Here is a 19,495-nt window from a genome sequence, read left to right as displayed (position 1 = left end):
CCGCTCGTGAGCTCCGTTTGAAGGGGCTCACAAGCGGCCCTGAATGCAGCCGTCTGGCCCTAATGCATTCTCAGTGGAGGCGGATCCGCTGAGAATGCATCCGTCTGCCAGCGCTCAGCCTCCGCTCCGCTCAGTGAGCGGACACCTGAACGCTGCAAGCAGCGTTCGGGTGTCCGCCTGGCCGTGCGGAGGCGAGCGGATCCGTCCAGACTTATAATGGAAGTCAATGGGGACGGATCCGCTTGAAGATGACACCATATGGCTCAATCTTCAAGCGGATCCGTCCCCCATTGACTTTCAATGTAAAGTCTGAACGGATCCGCTCAGGCTACTTTCACACTTAGAAATTTTTCTAAGTTATAATGCAGACGGATCCGTTCTGAACGGATGCAAACGTCTGCATTATAGGAGCGGATCCGTCTGATGTTGACCCGCTCCGAACGCTAGTGTGAAAGTAGCCTTATCTGAACGGATCCATCTGTGCAGATCCATGATGGATCCGCACCGAACGCAAGTGTGAAAGTAGCCTTATAGGGCTATTCCCATTTTCCAAAAGGATACACTTTGCCATCTCCTTATGATGGTGGGGGTTGGACCACTAGGACCCTCTGGGATCCTGAGAATGAAGAGGTTGCAGAGCTGGTTTATTGTTGCATCCCCATTACTATTTTTCCCTACACAGTGGCATGCTGCGAATGGGACCAGCTGCAGTTCCCTGTGCAGCCAGTTGACCGAAAGCATTGACATGCAGGGAAATCTTCGAAGAGGGCACAGCCCTAAAAATGAGCACTGCGCCTCGTTCCTTTTCAGAATCACTAGCAGTCACAGAGTTTAAACCACCACCTATCATAAAGCAGTGGCATATCCTAGTAATACATAAGTACTTTAGAAGATGGGACTACACCTTTAAATGTTCACTTAAAAGGGGTTTTCTAAGTTATTTTTATTGATATAGGTCATCAGTATCAGATTGGGGGTGGTCCTACGCCGACAGTTGGTTGGAGAGAAGGTGCGAGCCCCAGGCCAGCACAGCACTTCATGGTTTACCTGCTCGCTGTCGACATCTCAGCGCTGAGCAGGTGTTCCTATTCAAGTGTAGGACCAAGCCGTCCCATCGAAATGAATGCAGTTTATACCATTGAAGAGGAGAAGCAATTCACTTCTCATTACTATACTCCAGTGACATTTCTGTCACCACAGGGGTAAAAGTCCTTGACATGTCTGTCACTATAAGTAAGCATGTGTAATCATTTTCACCCTTCACTTGTCTTCCTAAATATTTATAGTCAAAACCACAAGTGACAAGAGCAGGTAAATCCAGTTCATGGTTCCTTCTGCACCTGTTGGGTGGATTCACAGATACAGTATAACAGAAGAGCTACCTCGCAATGAAGAAACTAAATTATTTTAACCATCATAACCAGAATTTCCTTTCTCTTACATCATTACAAGATGCCATCAAGGGACATAAATTGGTCACAAATATAAGATACACAGATACAGAAACGTATTTCGATAAAGCATCAATCCTGAGATAATCAAACTAAGCCAGAGCTTTATGTCACCAACACAGCACCTTCTGGAACAGGTCAAGCAAGTACTCTATACATGTCTTTAAAGGGGAAGGTCAATGAAAATGATCTTTTCATAGGTCCTAGACACACATCAAAAGACTGCTCGGAATCCCATTTTTTTCAGAATAAAAAGTTCAGTAAAAAAAAAAAAATCACTTTTTTTTCCAAAAAAGAAAAGAAAGCTGTGCCGCTGTGGCCACCAGATGTAAGGCAGCTATCCTATGTCAATGTTTCAACTTTTATACAGACCTTGAGACATAACATAGGATCATAGCTAAGGCTACTTTCACACTCGCGTTTTGTGCGTATCAGTCATGGACGGATCCGTTCAGATAATGCAACCGCATGCCTCCGTTCTGAATGGATACGTTTGTATTATATTTAACATAGCCAAGATGGATCCATCTTGAACACCATTGAAAGTCAATGGCGATCGGATCAGTTTTCTATTGTGCCAGATTGGCTCAGTTTCATCAGACGGACACAAAAACGCTGCAAGCAAAGATGAATGGAGACTGAACTGATGCAAACTGATGCATTCTGAGCGGATCCTTTTCCATTCAGAATGCATTTGAATGCAAACTGATCCGTTTTGGAGCGCTTGTGAGAGCCCTGAATGTATCTCACAAACGGAAAGGCAAAACGCGAGTGAGAAAGTAGACTAAGCCAGTATCCGATCTGCAGCCCGCTGTTTTAGGGAAATTGACCCTCATTAGTCAAAGAGCTGAGAGAACTGGCTTATTGTTATTATTTCTTCTTCTGAATAGTGCCTAGTAGGCATAAAGAGTCTTATAGGCTATGCGCAAAAATTAAATAGGGGTTGTGCCACTAATATAAACGCTCAACAGTTATCGTTCATCTATGTCTTTCCCCAAATACCAATTATCAAAACGGGCATATTCTAAAGATATTAGCCTACCACTGCAGCCTGTAGCAAATCTGTTTTGATATTAAGTTGCTGTATGTTACGTCCTGCATTGGAGCCTTTTAATTTATGATGTAGGAAGCAGCATTGGTATGAACAAAGGGTATAGTTTCTGGCACACGATCTGCTGATGTCAGGACATATCTCACTGCCCTAAGGCATGATGGGACAGTAGACTCATGATAAACCAGGACGTAGGATTCAAGCATGGGGGATAGGAGAAAGCTGCAAATGATCAATGGTTAACTGCAGTCACTGGCATCGGAACTATCTGTTACATCCGCACCTTTCTTATATTGAGGACCTATTCTGAGGATAGGTCAGTATCATTAGCCTGGAAAATCCTTTTAATGAAATTTTGTTAATTTATCATACATGTAAAGAAATAATCTGTCTATAAACACAATTATTTCTTGTCCTACAGAAAGTAGAATTTTAGTGCTGCTAAATACATTTATGATGTACATTATATGGTGTCCATTATAAGCTAGCATTTCAAGACAGAGCGAGTTCGACTGCAGCGCAGTTTGACCGAGAGGGCAGGACTTAACAATGTGGGTGGGCTAGGCTTACCGGTCCTTTACCCTCCTGCAGACAAGGCCCAGCTAGTGGTCCTGAGAAGGAGGAGAGGGGGCATGGCTGATCTCCTGGGATACATATCTGATATTTCTTATATTTCATTGTAATATGAAATAAAGTAGGACCAAGAGAAAAGGAGGACATAAAGGAAGGAAGTGCTGGGATATCATTTTATTGGTATTTTCTGTACTTAGTGGGATATTTCACAAAAATATTACTATGCAATGAATAGGGCATTTCAAACGAAGCACTATTACAATATAGATGCAATAAAAATGTTGTTCGGTTTTTATGCACATTACATTGTCCTGTCTCTCCTGTGGCCGAAATTGTAGTCCACCTTCTCCTGCATTCAGTAGTGGACTAAGATGATCCCTAACTTCCATGCCCCCTTTCTCCTCCCAGTGTTGGCATAGTAAATATATCACAATGAAGCAGGAGGTTCCGTATAAGAAACGCAAAAAAACGGACCGCAAAACGGAAAAAAAAAAAAAAAAAAACGGTAGTGTGAAAGAGGCCTTATCCTGCTCCCCAGTTGCTGAAGCTCTGTTTCTGCTCTCACACACAGCCCCATCGTTTTCAATAATAAATGCACTATAGTAGGGGGGGTTATTGCCTACTATAGTGCATTTATTATTGAAAACGATGGGGCTGTGTGTGAGAGCAGAAACAGAGCTTCAGCAACTGGGGAGCAGGATAAGGCCTCTTTCACACTACCGTTTTTTTTTTTTTCCGTTTTGCGGTCCATTTTTTGGCGTTTCGTATACGGAACCATTCATTTCAATGGTTCCGCAAAAAAAAAACAGAATGTGTTCCGTATGCATTCCATTTCCGTATTTCCGTTTTTCCGTTCCATTGAAAGATAGAACATGTCCTATATTTGGCCGCAAATCACGGTCCGTGGCTCCATTCAAGTCAATGGGTCCGCAAAAAAAACGGGACACATACGGAAATGCATCCGTATGTCTTCCGTATCCGTTCCGTTTTTTGCGGAACCATCTATTGAAAATGTTATGCCCAGCCCAATTTTTTCTATGTAATTACTGTATACTGTATATGCCATACGGAAAAATGGAACGGAACAACGGAACGGAAACGGAACCACAACGGAAGCAAAAAAAAACGGAACAACGGATCTGTGAAAAACGGACCGCAAAACACTGAAATGGACATACTGTCGTGTGAAAGAGGCCTAAGCAAGAGCTGATTGCAACAAACTCTTGGAAGATGCCGACCACTTGATGGTCACACTGGACTAGCTCCTGTCTACCAAAAGAAAGTGAAGAGACAAAAGGTGCAGGGGGATGAGTAAAGAAGTCATAAAAGGGGAAAAGTACACTGGAGAAAAGTGTTTTTTTTCTAAATTAATATAGTTAAGTAATGAACTGCATTAGTCTGTTTTATTTTCTTTCTGAATTCATGGGGTAACCCCTTTAATGTGGTTGTCTAGTTTAGAAAACCCATTTTCATATACCCTATTAGGAAATTCAGAGTTAATAGAGGTCTCTTCTCTGCCCATTGAGCAGAGAGATTACAATGAGTGTACCTTGCTCTCTAGGACCAGAACCCATTAATTTGAATAGATACTTTGTAATCAGAGAAAATGAAAACTGAATGCAAGGTTTCCTCAAGGATCACTAGAGGTAATTACTGTGGATCTCAACAGGGGGCAATGGTATCAGTGTTTTGTCAAGGCACCTTTCTAACAAGCATGGACTGTCCAAGGACTAGAACCTTAAAGAGTGGCAACCTTACTATTGGATACATTCTCAACAGAAGAGCGCCTATTCTATGGAATTATTCGCTTCTATCATGCTTCATTCTAAGTGTAGACAGCTTTAGAATCATTGTGTCCATTAAACTTTTCACATTCATAATGACCTAAAATGCTTTATCATAAACCCAGGGAGATTATAATCTCCAATCCATGATGGACCAATGTAAATCTATCTGGGATCACCAGGATTAAAATTCCTAGCAGAATAAAAGTAAGATCATCATACTGAATCAGCTTCACATCATTGTCTGTTAATAAAAATACACTAATAAATATGGTATTCGGGATTCTTACCTTCTTTTCTTGACACTTGAATAAGCTTCATCCCTGTCAGTGCCATACCCTAGCGTCCTGCATAACCGATTCTGTCCTCCAGGTAAGTGTCTTGAAGGTAACCTGTAGGAGTCTTCGCTCACCATCTCAGGAGAGGTGCATGCTGAGAGACTGCTGTCTCTTAGAGAGCTCTCTGATGTTTGGGTGGAGTCAGACTGGTCATTATATGAAACATCCGTGCCAGCATTCAAGTGAATGAAATTGACATCTGAATCATTAACCTAAAACCATGACAAACCTTGTTTTAGACATTTAGCACTTTCCAGTCATATATACATGTAAGGGTGGTGGCACATGACATTGTCAATATACTGGCACAGACAAGAATGATAGAATTTAGAAAAGTTACATTTTTAACCTCCCCAACAGAATGAACAGTAATCCCCAAAAAAGGAAAATATTACTTACCTCATCTACTACCATGGAGTTGACATACACCTCATCATTCCCATTGAGCATGGTGGAGAGTCTGGTCGCAGCTAGCATGGTGGGGGGGTATCTTATCCTCTTGAGAACATCTACTGATGAATGTCTTTTTTCTGAAGAAAAAAGCATAGACCACATAAAATGTTACTTTTACTGGTGTAAAAAAGTAATAATGTACCAGAGCCAGTAAGGCCAAAAAATAATTTCTAAACACTGCATCTTTGAAAACATTTAGGCCTTCTTTACACATACACAGTGGGTCATTTACTAACAGTTTTACGCTTCTTTTTGGCACCAAATTATTGCACTTAACCTATTTTCCGACTTTTTTAAAAGGCGTTTTTATGCCGCACTCGAGTGTCTAGGGGAGTCGTGAGGGTTGGGACTCCAGCCCAGGTAAATTTACAGATTTTATGCCAGAAAAAAATTTAAGGCGTAAAGTTGCTGAAAAATGAAGCCAGCCTAATTTATGACGAGACGCCCTGTCATTAGGCACATCTTCTGGCAGCAACACTGGCATAAAAGAAACTAAAAAGATAGTCAAAAATAAATGATCCCCACAGTTTTTAAACGTTTGAACGAAACTTCACTTATTATTTTTAGTGCCAACATATATTTTCTTATTTCTCTGTTCACTTCGCTGAGGTGGACACACATGCTCAGTTCTATTCTTCAACGGCCTCCTGAGCCATGACTGGGAGAGACCTGCATCAGAAAGGACATACCCCCTGAGCTAAGTGTTATTAAATAAAATGTTTTTAAAAAGTTACCCAGTGTAAAGATGCCACCAGTGACGCAATGAATACGCAAGTGAAAGCATAGCTTATGTGGTCACCTAGATCATTATTTCGGGGCAGCAGGCCATCCTGTGTAAACAGGGACCTGCTGACCAGAAACAATGATTCTCTATGGGGACAAGCGATCGGAGTGGTCAACCCTCGTCCCCATACAGCAGAGGTGATTGCAGAAGGTAAATGCAGCAATTATTGGGAAGGGACAGTTTGGGCATCTAAAGACCCCTTTACATGGGCCAAACAGATTGAGTAACTGGTGCAGTTGTACAAGCCCATAAAAACAAACAGTCACCTATGTCAACATAGAAAGTGAAGAGCACATATTGTGCGTTGTTATAACCTCGGTCAGGTCAGCACTGTGTGGTACTGTCAGCGTATATATTAAACACACAATCCTGAAAGGTATCAGAATGCACGGCCAGTCAAACACCTTGGAGAAGAGTAGCCAAGGCTCTGTTCACATTGGCTTCATGACTTCCATTTTTTCCAGGATCTATGACCAATCTGTTATGACAATCAGTTTTTTCTTTACAATGGATATTTCATGACGCAACGCAATCTCATGGAGAAAATAAAAGTACAAAAGTGTGAACAGAGCCAAGAAGTATTGGTCCACCTGTCCGATAAAAAACGGCAAGGACAGCTTAGCAAAAGTGGCCAGAGGTCCTTGGTGACAGCAGGCCGTATAGTGGAGGAGAGCAAATTACTCAGGACTGAGAACAACATTCTGGCGCTGCTTTGGGATGAGCGGCTCAGGAATAGAGGCATTAGACTAACTAGACATTTTCCGCCAGCAACAAGATACGACAAGCTGAACATTTTTACAGAGATTACTGCATTTCTCCGCTGGAGAGAGGCAGAGGTCCAAGCCACAATTCATCCGTAACGATCATTAATCCCACACATGCACACAGTTTGTCATCTCTGGGGGACTGAATTTACCTCGCAAACAAAAGAAGACATAGAAGGGTGATAAATAATGAAATGTGATAATTATATGTTACCCAGAGCAAGAATCAGCTTAACCCAGTCCTGCTGAGGCACAGGTCTGCATCGACATGACGGCGGTGGCGGCTAGACCGCGTTGTACAATGTGGCGCATTTCTGGTGCATAATGTCACGTCAAGTTTTAGTCCTTTTTATGAAGCAAATGCAGCAAAAGGAGAAAACCTCAATGTGTGTAGTTCACATGTTCTGGCTTTCCAGCTCAACAAGGGGGTGCGGCTTAGCGTAAAGGGTTGGTCGTGATACTGATGACCAATCCTCACGACAGGTGATCAATACCAGATTGGTGGGGGTCCGACTCCTGGCAACCCTGCCCATCAGCTGTTTGAAGAGGCCACGTGGATGAGGACTGCTGCGTCCTATTCAACGTTGTGATCAGGGCGGTGGAGTCGGTAACCCAAAGCCCTGACTCCAACTCCTGCATTTTAACATAGTCCGACTCTGACTCCTTCATAAATGGCCAATAATTTAGTAATAACAAAATTCCTGTAGTAAAATGGGAACATCAGGCTGTTTCTTACTATCATGTAAGTAATCAGTCAACTAGATAGAACTTAAACCATATTTATTAGAATACAATTTCCAAAATTCCTGGAAGAAAACATGACTGCGCTAAGAATATAATAACTGGAAAACACTGTTGTACATTTAATAATTGTAGCTCTGTATGTAATTACCGGAAATGCAGAGAATCATGTGCAAGTCTACATGTGAAAATAAAAGAAACATAAAAGGGTTGTCTGGGAATAAATTCTATTTATAGGCGTCGCAACCTACCTCCGTTATGGAAAAATTCATACTTACCTGCAATCCGCAGCTCCTGTCACTTGCTCCCGTGTGTCTGTCTTCCAGTCCGTGGCTTGTTTACTTCCTCTCAGGCATGATCATCTGCTCTGCTGAGGCCAATGACTGGATTCAGCAGTGACGTTTCCACAAGAGACACATCACCACTGCTGAAGCCAGATAGCTAGATGATCATCCCAGTGCCAGGGAGGAATTAAACAAGCCGCTGCCTGGAAGATGGACACACAGGAAACGGCAAGCAGGGCCAGAGAGGCGAGTAGTAGGTTAGGCTATGTTTACAGTAACGTTGTGAAATCCAGCATTTATGTCAGAAAATGGTCAGATCCCTTTGTGGTAAATGGGATCTGACATTTCCCGTTATTATATGGCTATGCCAGATATCGTGGACTCTGGCAGGCTGTTCTTCTACTGGAAGAGCCTGACAGATTTCTAATGTTACTGTGAAAGTAGGTTAACTATGATTCTTTCTATACTGGAGGCAGGCTGCAGGCTACTGTGAAAAGTTACTTACTGCTGGACAACCCCTTTAATTCTGTCTTCCTGTTCTCTCTAGCAGTTCTGAGATGACTGCAGGCATGTCCAGTAATAAACTTATCTTATCTCTTATCTTCATTACCGAGCATGTGCAGCACAGTTTCAGACATTGTAACTAAGGGCCTTGAAGCAGTATGAAGATAGCTAGTATAAGGGACAGGAGAGATGAGAACTGATTATCTATCACCACTAGAACACCCTGATTATCACTGATTATTGTATAAGGGAGATGGGAGAACACAGGAGAGATGAGAACTGATTATCTATCACCACTAGAACACCCTGCTTATCACTGATTATTGTATAAGGGAGATAGGAGAACACAGGAGAGGTGAGAACTGATTATCTATCACCACTAGAACACCCTGCTTATCACGGTTTATAGTATAAGGGACAGGAGAGGTGAGAACTGATTATCTATCACCACTAGAACACCCTACTTCTCACTGTTTATAGTACAAGAGACAGGAGAGGTGTTGAGAAAACTTGTGTTTTCAAGTTCGGCGTACAAGGTTTGGGTTATCTAAGAATCCCGTTATGGATTCTGCTACCACAGACCATAAAATAATTCTATGACGGCATGCACCACGGAAGACGATAAGAGGCATTCCATATTGCATTTTGTCATAATAGAAGTCTATGGCCAGCACAAAATAATTTGGCCAGTAGCAGAAGTTTGTTTATAGAGGCAGGACACCAGCTTGAGAGGTTATATTATTAAAGGGGTTATCCAATATCATAAACTGCCCCTGCATGTGCCAGGCCCCTCACAGGTAATATACTTACCCCGCTCCCTGCAGGGCGGTGTCGGGGAGGAGCAGCCAATGGAGGCGGGGACGGGAACTAGCCTCCCTAGCATCACCCACGATGCTAGGTAGGCTTGTCCCCATCTGCCATTGGCTGCTCCTCCAGACACCGGATATTTTCATCACCACACGGGGAAAAGCAGCAGTGGCGGTACGGGGACCAGGAGCGGTGCAGGGAAAGGGGTAAGTATATTGCCTGTGAGGGGCCCGGCATATGGGGGGTAAGTTTATGATATTGGATAACCCCTTTAAAGGGGTTGTCCAGGGTTTTTTATGTGACGGCCTATCCTCAGAATAGGCCATAATTAGCTGATCAGTGGGTGTCTAATAGACTGCACTCCGCCAATCTGCTGTTCTGTGTAGTTATGCTGCCAGAAGTCAGCACCTGAGCTACACAGCACCATTGACATTGTAGCGGTAAGAGCTTTCTACCATAGCCCTGCACCCATTGACTTTAATGGGGGAAACGCTGTAGTAGAGAGCTCCTGCTGCTACAGTGTTGATGCCAGGTCACAATAACGCCTGTACAAGCGTCATAGCCGCCTGTTCAAGCCATTTTACTCCCTGGAAAAAGAGGTATGGGTATTGTTACGCATGGTCTTTTTCTAGTCAGGAGCGCTGTATCAGAAGGGCGCCATGTATGGCAGCGTCAGGTGGGCGCCATGTATAGCAGCGTCAGGTGGGCACCATGTATGGCAGCAGTGGTCTTATGTTTAGTGTATTATGTTGGATAAATGTAAAATTGTCTACATTTATTTCTGCATAGGAGACTAGCAATGGTTTCCCTGCAGAAATATCAGCCTCATGACGCTATGTGGGCCTATGCATTATATATGTGAATTACCGCAAAATTTGTACTCCTCCTCGGCTAAAAAATACTCCTCCAAAAATTGTTAAGAGGAGTATTTTTACTCTGCTGGAAAAAAAATATAGTGCGACCTCTGCTTGGGGCTGTGTAGCTCCGGTGCGGACTTCTGTTGACAGAGCTAAACAGAACAGATGATCGGCTGAGATGTAGGGTGTGTGGGACAGCTGCCGATCTGCTAGTGATAGTAACATAGTGCATAAGGCCGAAAAAATACATTTGTCTATCCAGTTCGGCCTGTTATTCTGCAAGTTGATCCAGAGGAAGGCAAAAAAAAAAACAAAAAAAAAAAACTGAGGTAGAAGCCAATTTTCCCCACTTTAGGGGAGTTAAAAATTCCTTCCCGACTCCAGTCAGGCAATCAGAATAACTCCCTGGATCAACGACCCCTCTCTAGTAGCTATAGCCTGTAATATTATTACACTTCAGAAATACATCCAGGCCCCTCTTGAATTCCTTTATTGTACTCACCATCACCACCTCCTCAGGCAGAGAGTTCCATAGTCTCACTGCTCTTACTAGCCAATCATGAAAGTTTAATTAATTACACAACAGTAATATAATCCCTGGGCAACCTCTTTAAAAAGCTACATGAAAACTTCAGATTAAAATAAAAAAAAATAGCCCCATTTACTTAAGTAGATTCTAAACCACAAGGGCATGGCCACATGAGGTAGAATTTCCACAGTGGATTTTCACACATTTCCCCAGCAAAATCCGCATATTCAGTGTATGCATTGATAAGGGTAAAATCCAAGGTGGGAATCCTCAGCATAAATTGATGTTGCACTGTGGATTTTTTTTTTATATATTTTTTTTGCATCATGTAGATGAGCTTTCTTAAAATCTGATGCACTTTGCTAGTACTGTAAAACATTGCAGATTTGCCGCTTGCAAATATGTGGCAGCAGATCTGCAGCATATATATATCCTTTCTGGGGATGCCCTAAAGGTCCTGAATTTGTGCCAAATCCGCAGTCAAATCTACAAAACAATCTGCCACTTCTGTATAAGGCCTGATAGGAATATTTCCATTCAGTATTAGCAAACTGAGATCTTAAAGGGGTTCTCCAGGAATTACCGTAAGAAAATAAAAAAGGTTAAAATATTTCTTTATTATAAAAATGTTTCCAAATACCTTTTATTAGTTATAATGGCTCGTTTTATCTGGGGAGCAAACATTAGGAGAAATAAAATGGCTGCCATCCTATTAGTGAACACAAAACCTGTTCTAATCACACAGCAGGACAAGTTACTTCAGATCAGTGATCTAAATAGCTACCTCATCCTCCTGATCCTGAATACGGATGATAAGATCTTTAGCTGAATCTCTGTGGGAATGGAGTTCATGAGGAGACATGAAGCACAGAGAGGACAGATAGGACATACTGTGGTAATGGAGACTGCATACAAGTGCTGCTGCTCATTAACACATCCCCACCCTCCTGTCAATACTTCATGTCTCCTCATGAACTTAATTCCGACAGAGATTCAGCTGAAGATCATATGAAACCCTTAGTGACCATGCACATTTTTTAAAAATTGCACTCCAAGAGCTGTAACTTTTTTGTTTTTTTTATCAATGTACTTGTATGAGGTCTTATTTTTTTGCAGGAAAAGTTATAGTTTTTAATGCACCATTTTAAATGCATGTAATCATTGATCAAGGCAAGCTGTTTAGCTAAACAAAAAAACAAAAACAAAAAAAAAACTTTGTTTACATCAGTAAAAAGACGTATTAGTGGTTTCAGAACCATAATCCCTGACAAGCAGAGCAGAGAGGAAGATGAGGCAGCTCTTTAGCTCAGTGTTCTGAAGTAACTTGTCCTGCTGTGTGATTAGGACAGGTTTTGTGCGTACCAATAGGACTGTGGCCATTTTATTTCTCCTAATGATTGCTTTCCAGACAAAACTAGCCAATACAACAAATAAAAGGTATTGGGGAATATATTTATAATAAAGTAATATTTAAGTATTTTCATATATTTTTTTTTTTTTCTAATTCCCCAAAAACCCCATTAGAGGGATTATCCCATGACTAATTTAAAAAATGAAAATCAGACATCCTATAGTACATGCCAATCTTTTTCTAAGAAAGCTAGAACCAGCCCTGGACCTCACATGGATCCAGAGATCTCCACTTTCATTGCTCTGATAGATTTATATCAAGCTGACAGCTCAAGGGGAGAGTCTTTTCTGCTGCAGCTCAGGGGGCGTGTCTCAGCTCTCCCTATCACAGCTCAGGAGGCAGTTGAAGAATAAAACTGAGCATGTGCGGCCTTCCAAAGAAATAAGAAAAAAACAGCAGGTGACGCTATACAGATACATTTTATAGCTCAGTGGCTATGCAAAATTTTTAATTACATGCAATTGAAAAAGTATTCAGACCCAGATGTTGGTTTTGAAAACTGTAGAATATTTTTCATGGGACAACCCCTTTAACCCCTTAGTGACCACCCATACGTGTTTTTACGGCGGTCACTAAGGGGCCTTAGGCTGGGCCGCCGCGTTTTTACGGCGGCCCGGTCTAAGCGCTGCACGGATCCCCCGTGCAGCGGGGAGCGCGGACCCGGCTCTCACATGAGAGCCGGGACCCTGCTCTAACAGCCCGGACCGGCAGAAGTGCCGATCCGAGCTGTTTAACCCTTTACATGCCGGGCGCAATGGCGCCTGCTGCATGTAAAGTGGTGACAGAGGGAGCGGACTCCCTCTGTCTCCCATCAGCACCCCGAAAATAAGATTGCGGGGTGCTGATGTGTTCGGAAGCTTACCTCACTTCCGATCAGGGCCCCGAGCCTGTCTTCAGTTCTCTCCAGCAGGCTGTGCCTCTCTGGCGCAGCCTGCTGGTCAATGTTTGGAATGCATTGCTATTGAAATGTAATGCTTTATAGAGATAATGCATTACATTTTAAAAGCAATCAAAATACTGTATATTATAGTCCCCTTGTGGGACTTTTAAGTAGTAAAAAAAAATAAAAAAAAAATATACATTTATTAAATAATAAAAAAATATGCTTTTTTTTCCATTGAAAATACGCTTTTCAATGAAAAAAATTGCAAAAAGTAAATATCCCCCATATGTTTGGTATTGCCGCGTCCGTAACGACCCGGACTACATAAATATTACATAAATTATCCCCTATGGTGAACGCCGTAAAAAATAAAAAAATAAAAAAAAAGACAGAATTTCTAATTTATTCTTAGTTTCCACCGAAAAAAACGTAATAACAAGCGATCAAAAAGCGCCATTTACTCCAAAATGATACCAATGAAAAATACAAGTTGTCCCTCAAAAATCAAGCCCTCACATAACTCCATAGAAAAAGAAAAAAAAAAAAAGTTATGGGTCTTGTGAAGTGGCAATGCAAAATCATTTTTTTGGTTAATAAAAGGGGTTTTATTGGAAAAAAAAGTAGTAAAACGTAAAGAAAATTATAAGTATTTAGTATCACTGTAATCGTACTGACCCAGAGACTAAAGATATTATGTTATTTGTACCGAAAAATGAACGCCGTAAAATTTATAAGGGAAAAAAGCAGTGGCAGTATTGCTATTTTCCCCATCTCCCTCCCAGAAAGAGTTAATAAAAGTTAATCAAAAAGTTATGTGTACCCCAAAATGGTGCCATTAAAAACTATAACTTGTCCCGTAAAAAACAAGCCCTCATAAAGCTATATAGACGAAAAAATAAAAAAGTTATAGCTCTTGGAACGAGACCATGAAAAAAGGAAGAAAATTGCTTGGTCATAAAGGCCCAAACAGGCTTGGTCACTAAGGGGTTAATGTTCAAAACGTTGAAGAATTGAAGAATTTAGGACCTTACAACGTTTTATCATTGATATTGGTAAGCTCCTTAGGCATTCCTAGTGGTGGCTGAAGACAGAACTTCAGACAAATTTAGAATAGAAAAAGATACAATATGATGTCATGGACACCTCTGAACCCCATTATATAGTATTTTCACAAATATACTCTTAGAGTATATTTGAGAAAATCCTATATATAAAATCCAATTTTTTTTAAAATTTCACTTAAAGAGGACCTTTCACTACTGTATAAACTAAAAACGAACTACATCAGTGGGCAGAGTGGCGCCCAGGGGTCCCCCTGCACTTACTAGTATGCCTGGGCGCCGCTCCGTTCGCCCGGTATAGGCTCCGGTGTCTGCGCTCCCTCTGACTGATTTCTTGTAGGAGGCGTGTCCCTTGCTGCACTGCTGGCCAATCGCAGCGCACAGCTCATAGCCAGTCCTATACTATTTTTTGGGGGGACAAGGTGACTCAAAAATGGCGAATCGCACAGTTTTTATTTATTTATTTATTTTCTATTACGATGTTCACAGCATAGGAGATATGGACTTTTCGGACGTGGAGATATGCAATATGTTTATTTATTGTTTATATATTTTATATGTAAAATTGGGAAAGAGCTCTATTAGGGTGAATAGGACTTCACACTGTCCCTGCTGCCATGTGCATAGTACACACAGCAGCAGGGAGATTACCATGGCAGCCAGGGCTTCAGTAGCGTCCTGGCTGCCATGATAACCAATCAGATCCCCAGGATTACACTGCTGGTGCTCCGATCACAACTGCCACTGCACCACCAATGAGAAGGAGGGGAGGGGACCCTGTGGCCACTGCCACCAATTATTTAATACTGGGGGGTGGGGGGTGCACTGCGCCACCAATGATTTTATACTGGAGGGGTTGGGAGGGGGCACACTGTGCCACCAATGATTTAAAACTGGGGGGTTGGGGGGGTGCACTGCACCACCAATGATTTAATACTGGGAGAGCGCACTTCGCCACCAATGATTTAATACTGGGAGGATTTAAACCATTAATACAGATACAGGAGGAGGGTGCCGGCGGCAGAATCACATAGCTGGCACGCGACCTCTATGACAGGGAGCTGCGATCAGTGGCAGTTAACCCCTCAGGTGCCACTGATCGCAGCTCCCTGTCATGGGGCCCGGCTATGTGATGCTGCAGCCAACACCCGCCTCCTGTATCTGTATTAATGGTTTAGTCAGCTTCATTGGTGGCGCATTGGCCACAGCCCCTTCCCTCCTCCGCCCCTCTCTCTCCTCACTGGTGGCAGCAGCAGCACAGGGGGGAGGGAGAGACCGCTTCCTTCTCCCCTGTGCTGCTGAGGGAACATGGCGCACGCTGAAAGAGAGTAGCGCAGTAGCGCAGCCTAGTATCGGTAAATGGCGAATCCCTGTATCGAATCGATACCGGTACAAAAGTATCGATTAAGTATTGATAATTCGATATCCGGTGCAACCCTAAAACAAACAAAATATGGTACGCCAATGCATACCTGCTTAGTGTATGCAAAGAGGACACCCTTTTAGCATACGTCGGTTGCAGTACATGGGGTTCCATAGATATATTCTAGGTGTGCACTGAAAGCTTTCACATTACAAACCCGAACAGACCCTAATATGTTGAGCAACTTTGTAAATGCAGTTCAGCAGTTGTTCCGGAGTTCTGAAACCTGCAGAATTGTGAATGCAGCTCCTGTCTATAACACAATGCAATGCAATGTATTTACAGAGCTACTCTGTTTTTATGCAGGTTAATTCTATATATACAGTGATGTAAGGTGGACGTTCACTTTAAGTATAACAAGTTGGAAGCAGACGTTTGTCTATGTAAGAACCACTAAGCAGCCTATCATCTTTAATGCGATAGGAGTAGTTGTACACCTTTTATGCTTGAATGGGTTACTAAGAGACTGGATTCACAGTTGTCTTTGCTGCCAGAAATAGAATCTCTATGGGGGATTAGCTGTTCCCTTAAGGTGCTTCTGGCTGTGTCAAGGGAGATGATAGGGTCACAAGTAGATAAGATATGTAAATAAGGAGGCGCACACCGTGCCGGAACACCGCCCTTCTAAAACACTCAAGGCCTGAAAACATGCTGTGGTACACAGATAAATTACTGGTGATGGGGTCCACACACAAACACCCTCACTTTTTCCAAACTCAAACCTTTAGGGCTCTTTCACATGGCGTAAGTTTTCCATCCGATTGCGATGCGTGAAGTTAACGCATAGCATCTGGACTGAATACTGACCCTTTCATTTCAATGTGTATGTGCGTCATCTATGCGTTCAAGAAAAATCGCAATACGTTCTATATATTCTTTTTTTTAGGCAGCCAAGGCTCCACAGACAATACCGATTGAACTTACGTGCAAAACCAGTCGTTTTTCCCTGAACAGATCAAGACACATTCCATATCGTTGGTGTGAAAAAGGCCCTAGGCTGGGGTGACGCTGAGACTTTTTGATGCTGCCGCTGATTGATTTTAGCTATAAAGCTGCAGTCCAAAAACACATTAGGTTGTATGCAATCTTGAAGAGTACAGCGGTCACTTAAAGGATAACTGTCGTATTAAATTTTTTTGGGGGAGTATTGGATTGTGGGTATTAATCTCTCCTTGGTGGCCCTATTTCAACTTTTCACTGTGTATTCAATTAATTACCCCTTAATTTCACATTTTTGCTCCCTGTACTGCCTGCTTTTACCTGTGCTTAAAATAGGGTTGCTATGCAGGTCCGTCTATGTGTTGAAGGACGGAGGACGCAGGAGCACGCAGCGTGCAGGCTCACATTACTGACAGCCAGGGACTGTAAGTAAATGATTAAAGCCAGGTCCTCCCCAGCAGCTGGTAACAGTGCCTGGGCTGTGTGCACTTCTCCCTGTCCCTGCGCTTGGCAGACGCTCCCTCACTCAGCAGAGCTGGAGAATGCAGAGTGGAAGCAGCGCAGAGCAGGGAAGGGAGACCTGCCATCTGCTCAGTGTATAAATGACAGCAACATGTGGTAAGAGGACCCCTGTATGCTGCAGGAGATTAACCCTTTAGGGGAGGGCTGTGGTTACTGACACTTTTGGGGGGCTGTTGTTAGTGGCTAGTGAGGGCAGGCGGGATTAGCCTGAGGGTGAGGGCAGTGGCGGCCATCTTAACTGAATAGTGAATCTGCAGTTTTATGCAGACTGGTTGCTAAGGGCTGAATCTTATTAAATATGGGGTTAGTCAGTCTAACCCTTAGTTCACACCTGAGCGTTTTACAGCGCGTTCAAACGCGCTGTAAAACGCTCAACACATTAAAAAACCAATGCTTCCCTATGGGAATGGTTCTCACCTATGCGTTTTACAGCGCGTACGTCAATCACACAAACGCGCGTCAAACGCGCGTTTACTATTACAAAAAAAACGTGCATAAAAACGCGCGTTAAAACGCGCGTTTGAGAAACGCTCAGGTGTGAAAGCAGGGTAATAGTAACCGATTCTGGAATATTATGTTATTAGTAACTACATATATGAAAATTTTAATTCGGGTCTAAATGTGACAGTTATCCTTTAAAGAGCATCTGTCAGCAGATTTGTACCTATAAGGGTGCATTCACACAACCATATAAATGGATCCGCATATTTGCGGAACGGGTGCGGACCCATTCATTTCAATGGGGCCGCAAAAGATGCGGACAGCACACCGTGTGCTATCCACATCTGTCATTCTCTTCCGTGGCCCCGCAAAAAAGATAGAGCATGTCCTATTCGGCCAAGTTTAGGCATTCTCTATATAGCGCTGGCTATGTGCGGTCCGCAAATTGTGGAACACACACAGCCGGTATCCGTGTTTTGCGGACCGCAAATCACTTACGGTCGCGTGAATGCACCCTAAAACTGCCTGGTCTGTTACATGTGCGCTTGGCAGCTGAAGGCATCCGTGTTGGTCCCATGTTCATATGTGCCCGCATTGCTGAGAAAAACAAAAGTTTTTATATATGCAAGTGAGCCTCTAGGAGCAACCGGGGCATTGCTGTCACACCTAGAGGCTCAGCTCTCTCTGCAACTGCCGTACCTTCTGTACTTTGATTGACAAGGCCAGGCAGGTGCGATCACTTTTACAGTGAATGGGGACAAAACTGAACAAACTAGAACGGAGTGCACCAGAATACAGCAGCATTTTTATGTCCAGCTTGGGAAACTGAACAAGCCGGATCCGGCACCAAAAACTCTGTTAGTCAATGGTGTCGGATCTTTTTTTTTGGACACAATGTTCAGTTTCATTTTGAATATAATACAATCGGATCCGTTCTGAACAGATGCAGCCGGTTGTATTATTCGAACGGAAGCCTTTTTACTGTGGTTTTAAGATTCCCTGCCAGATCTCAAAACCGTACAGCATATATGCATACGTGCTAGTAGACTAATGAAAACCTGATCCAGTGGTCTCTAGACCTCAGAATAGGACGAAGGTTCACTTTTCAACAAGACAATGACCCTAAGCACACAGCCAAGACAACAGAAGAGTGGCGTAAGGACAACTCTGTGAATGTCCTTGAGTGGCCTAGCCAGAGCCCTGACTTGAACCCAATCGAGCATCTCTGGAGAGACTTGAAGACTGTTGTCTACCAACAACCCCATGACAGAGCTCGAGAGGATCTGCAGAAAAGAATGGCAGAAAATCCCCAAATCCAGGTGTGCAAACCTTGTGGCATCATACCCAAGAGGACTGGAGGCTGTAATCTCTGGCAAAGGAGCTTCCACTAATTCCTGAATAAAAGGTCTGAATGACTGTCAATGCAATATTAAAATTTTTCCTTTTTAATAAATTAGCAAAGATTTCGAACATTCCTTTTTCACTTTATCATTATGGGGTGCAGAATGATGGGGAAGCTTGATTTTCTTTTTCTTTTAGCACAATCCACAACATACAGCAACAAAATGTGAAAAAAGTGAAAGGATCTGAAGACTTTCCTGACTATCCAGAATACCTGACCATGTTATCCTTATAGAATAAACTCAACGGGAGAGGGATACAACCTGAACTATTGACTATCAATCTAGTGAGAAGGAAACAAAAAAAAAAAATCCCAGTTATATTGGATATACAGCTAATCTTGTTATATACACATTTCCCAAGCAAATCTTCTTTCCATCAAGAACAGAAGCTGATCAGTTGCTACACACTCAATAACAGTGGCACAGTGCCATCACCGTGACCAGAGAGCACCCCCTGTAGTGGCTCAATCAGAGCATCACATACAGTGCTGC

The 19,495-nt window shown here is 42.7% G+C and overlaps 1 protein-coding gene across 1 annotated transcript in view; it reads right to left on the bottom strand.

Annotated features, from left to right (window-relative positions):
* Window positions 1–19,495, bottom strand: part of ARHGEF28 (Rho guanine nucleotide exchange factor 28) — a 238,675-nt gene that overhangs the window by 84,283 nt on the left and 134,897 nt on the right. The window contains 2 exon segments of the mRNA XM_044276054.1: window positions 5,150–5,409; window positions 5,597–5,727. Coding sequence (XP_044131989.1) covers window positions 5,150–5,409; window positions 5,597–5,727 — 391 coding nt within the window.

Source organism: Bufo gargarizans, chromosome 1, assembly GCF_014858855.1.
Source record: "Bufo gargarizans isolate SCDJY-AF-19 chromosome 1, ASM1485885v1, whole genome shotgun sequence".
NCBI lineage: Eukaryota > Metazoa > Chordata > Amphibia > Anura > Bufonidae > Bufo > Bufo gargarizans.
This window is presented reverse-complemented; position numbering and strand designations above follow the sequence as displayed.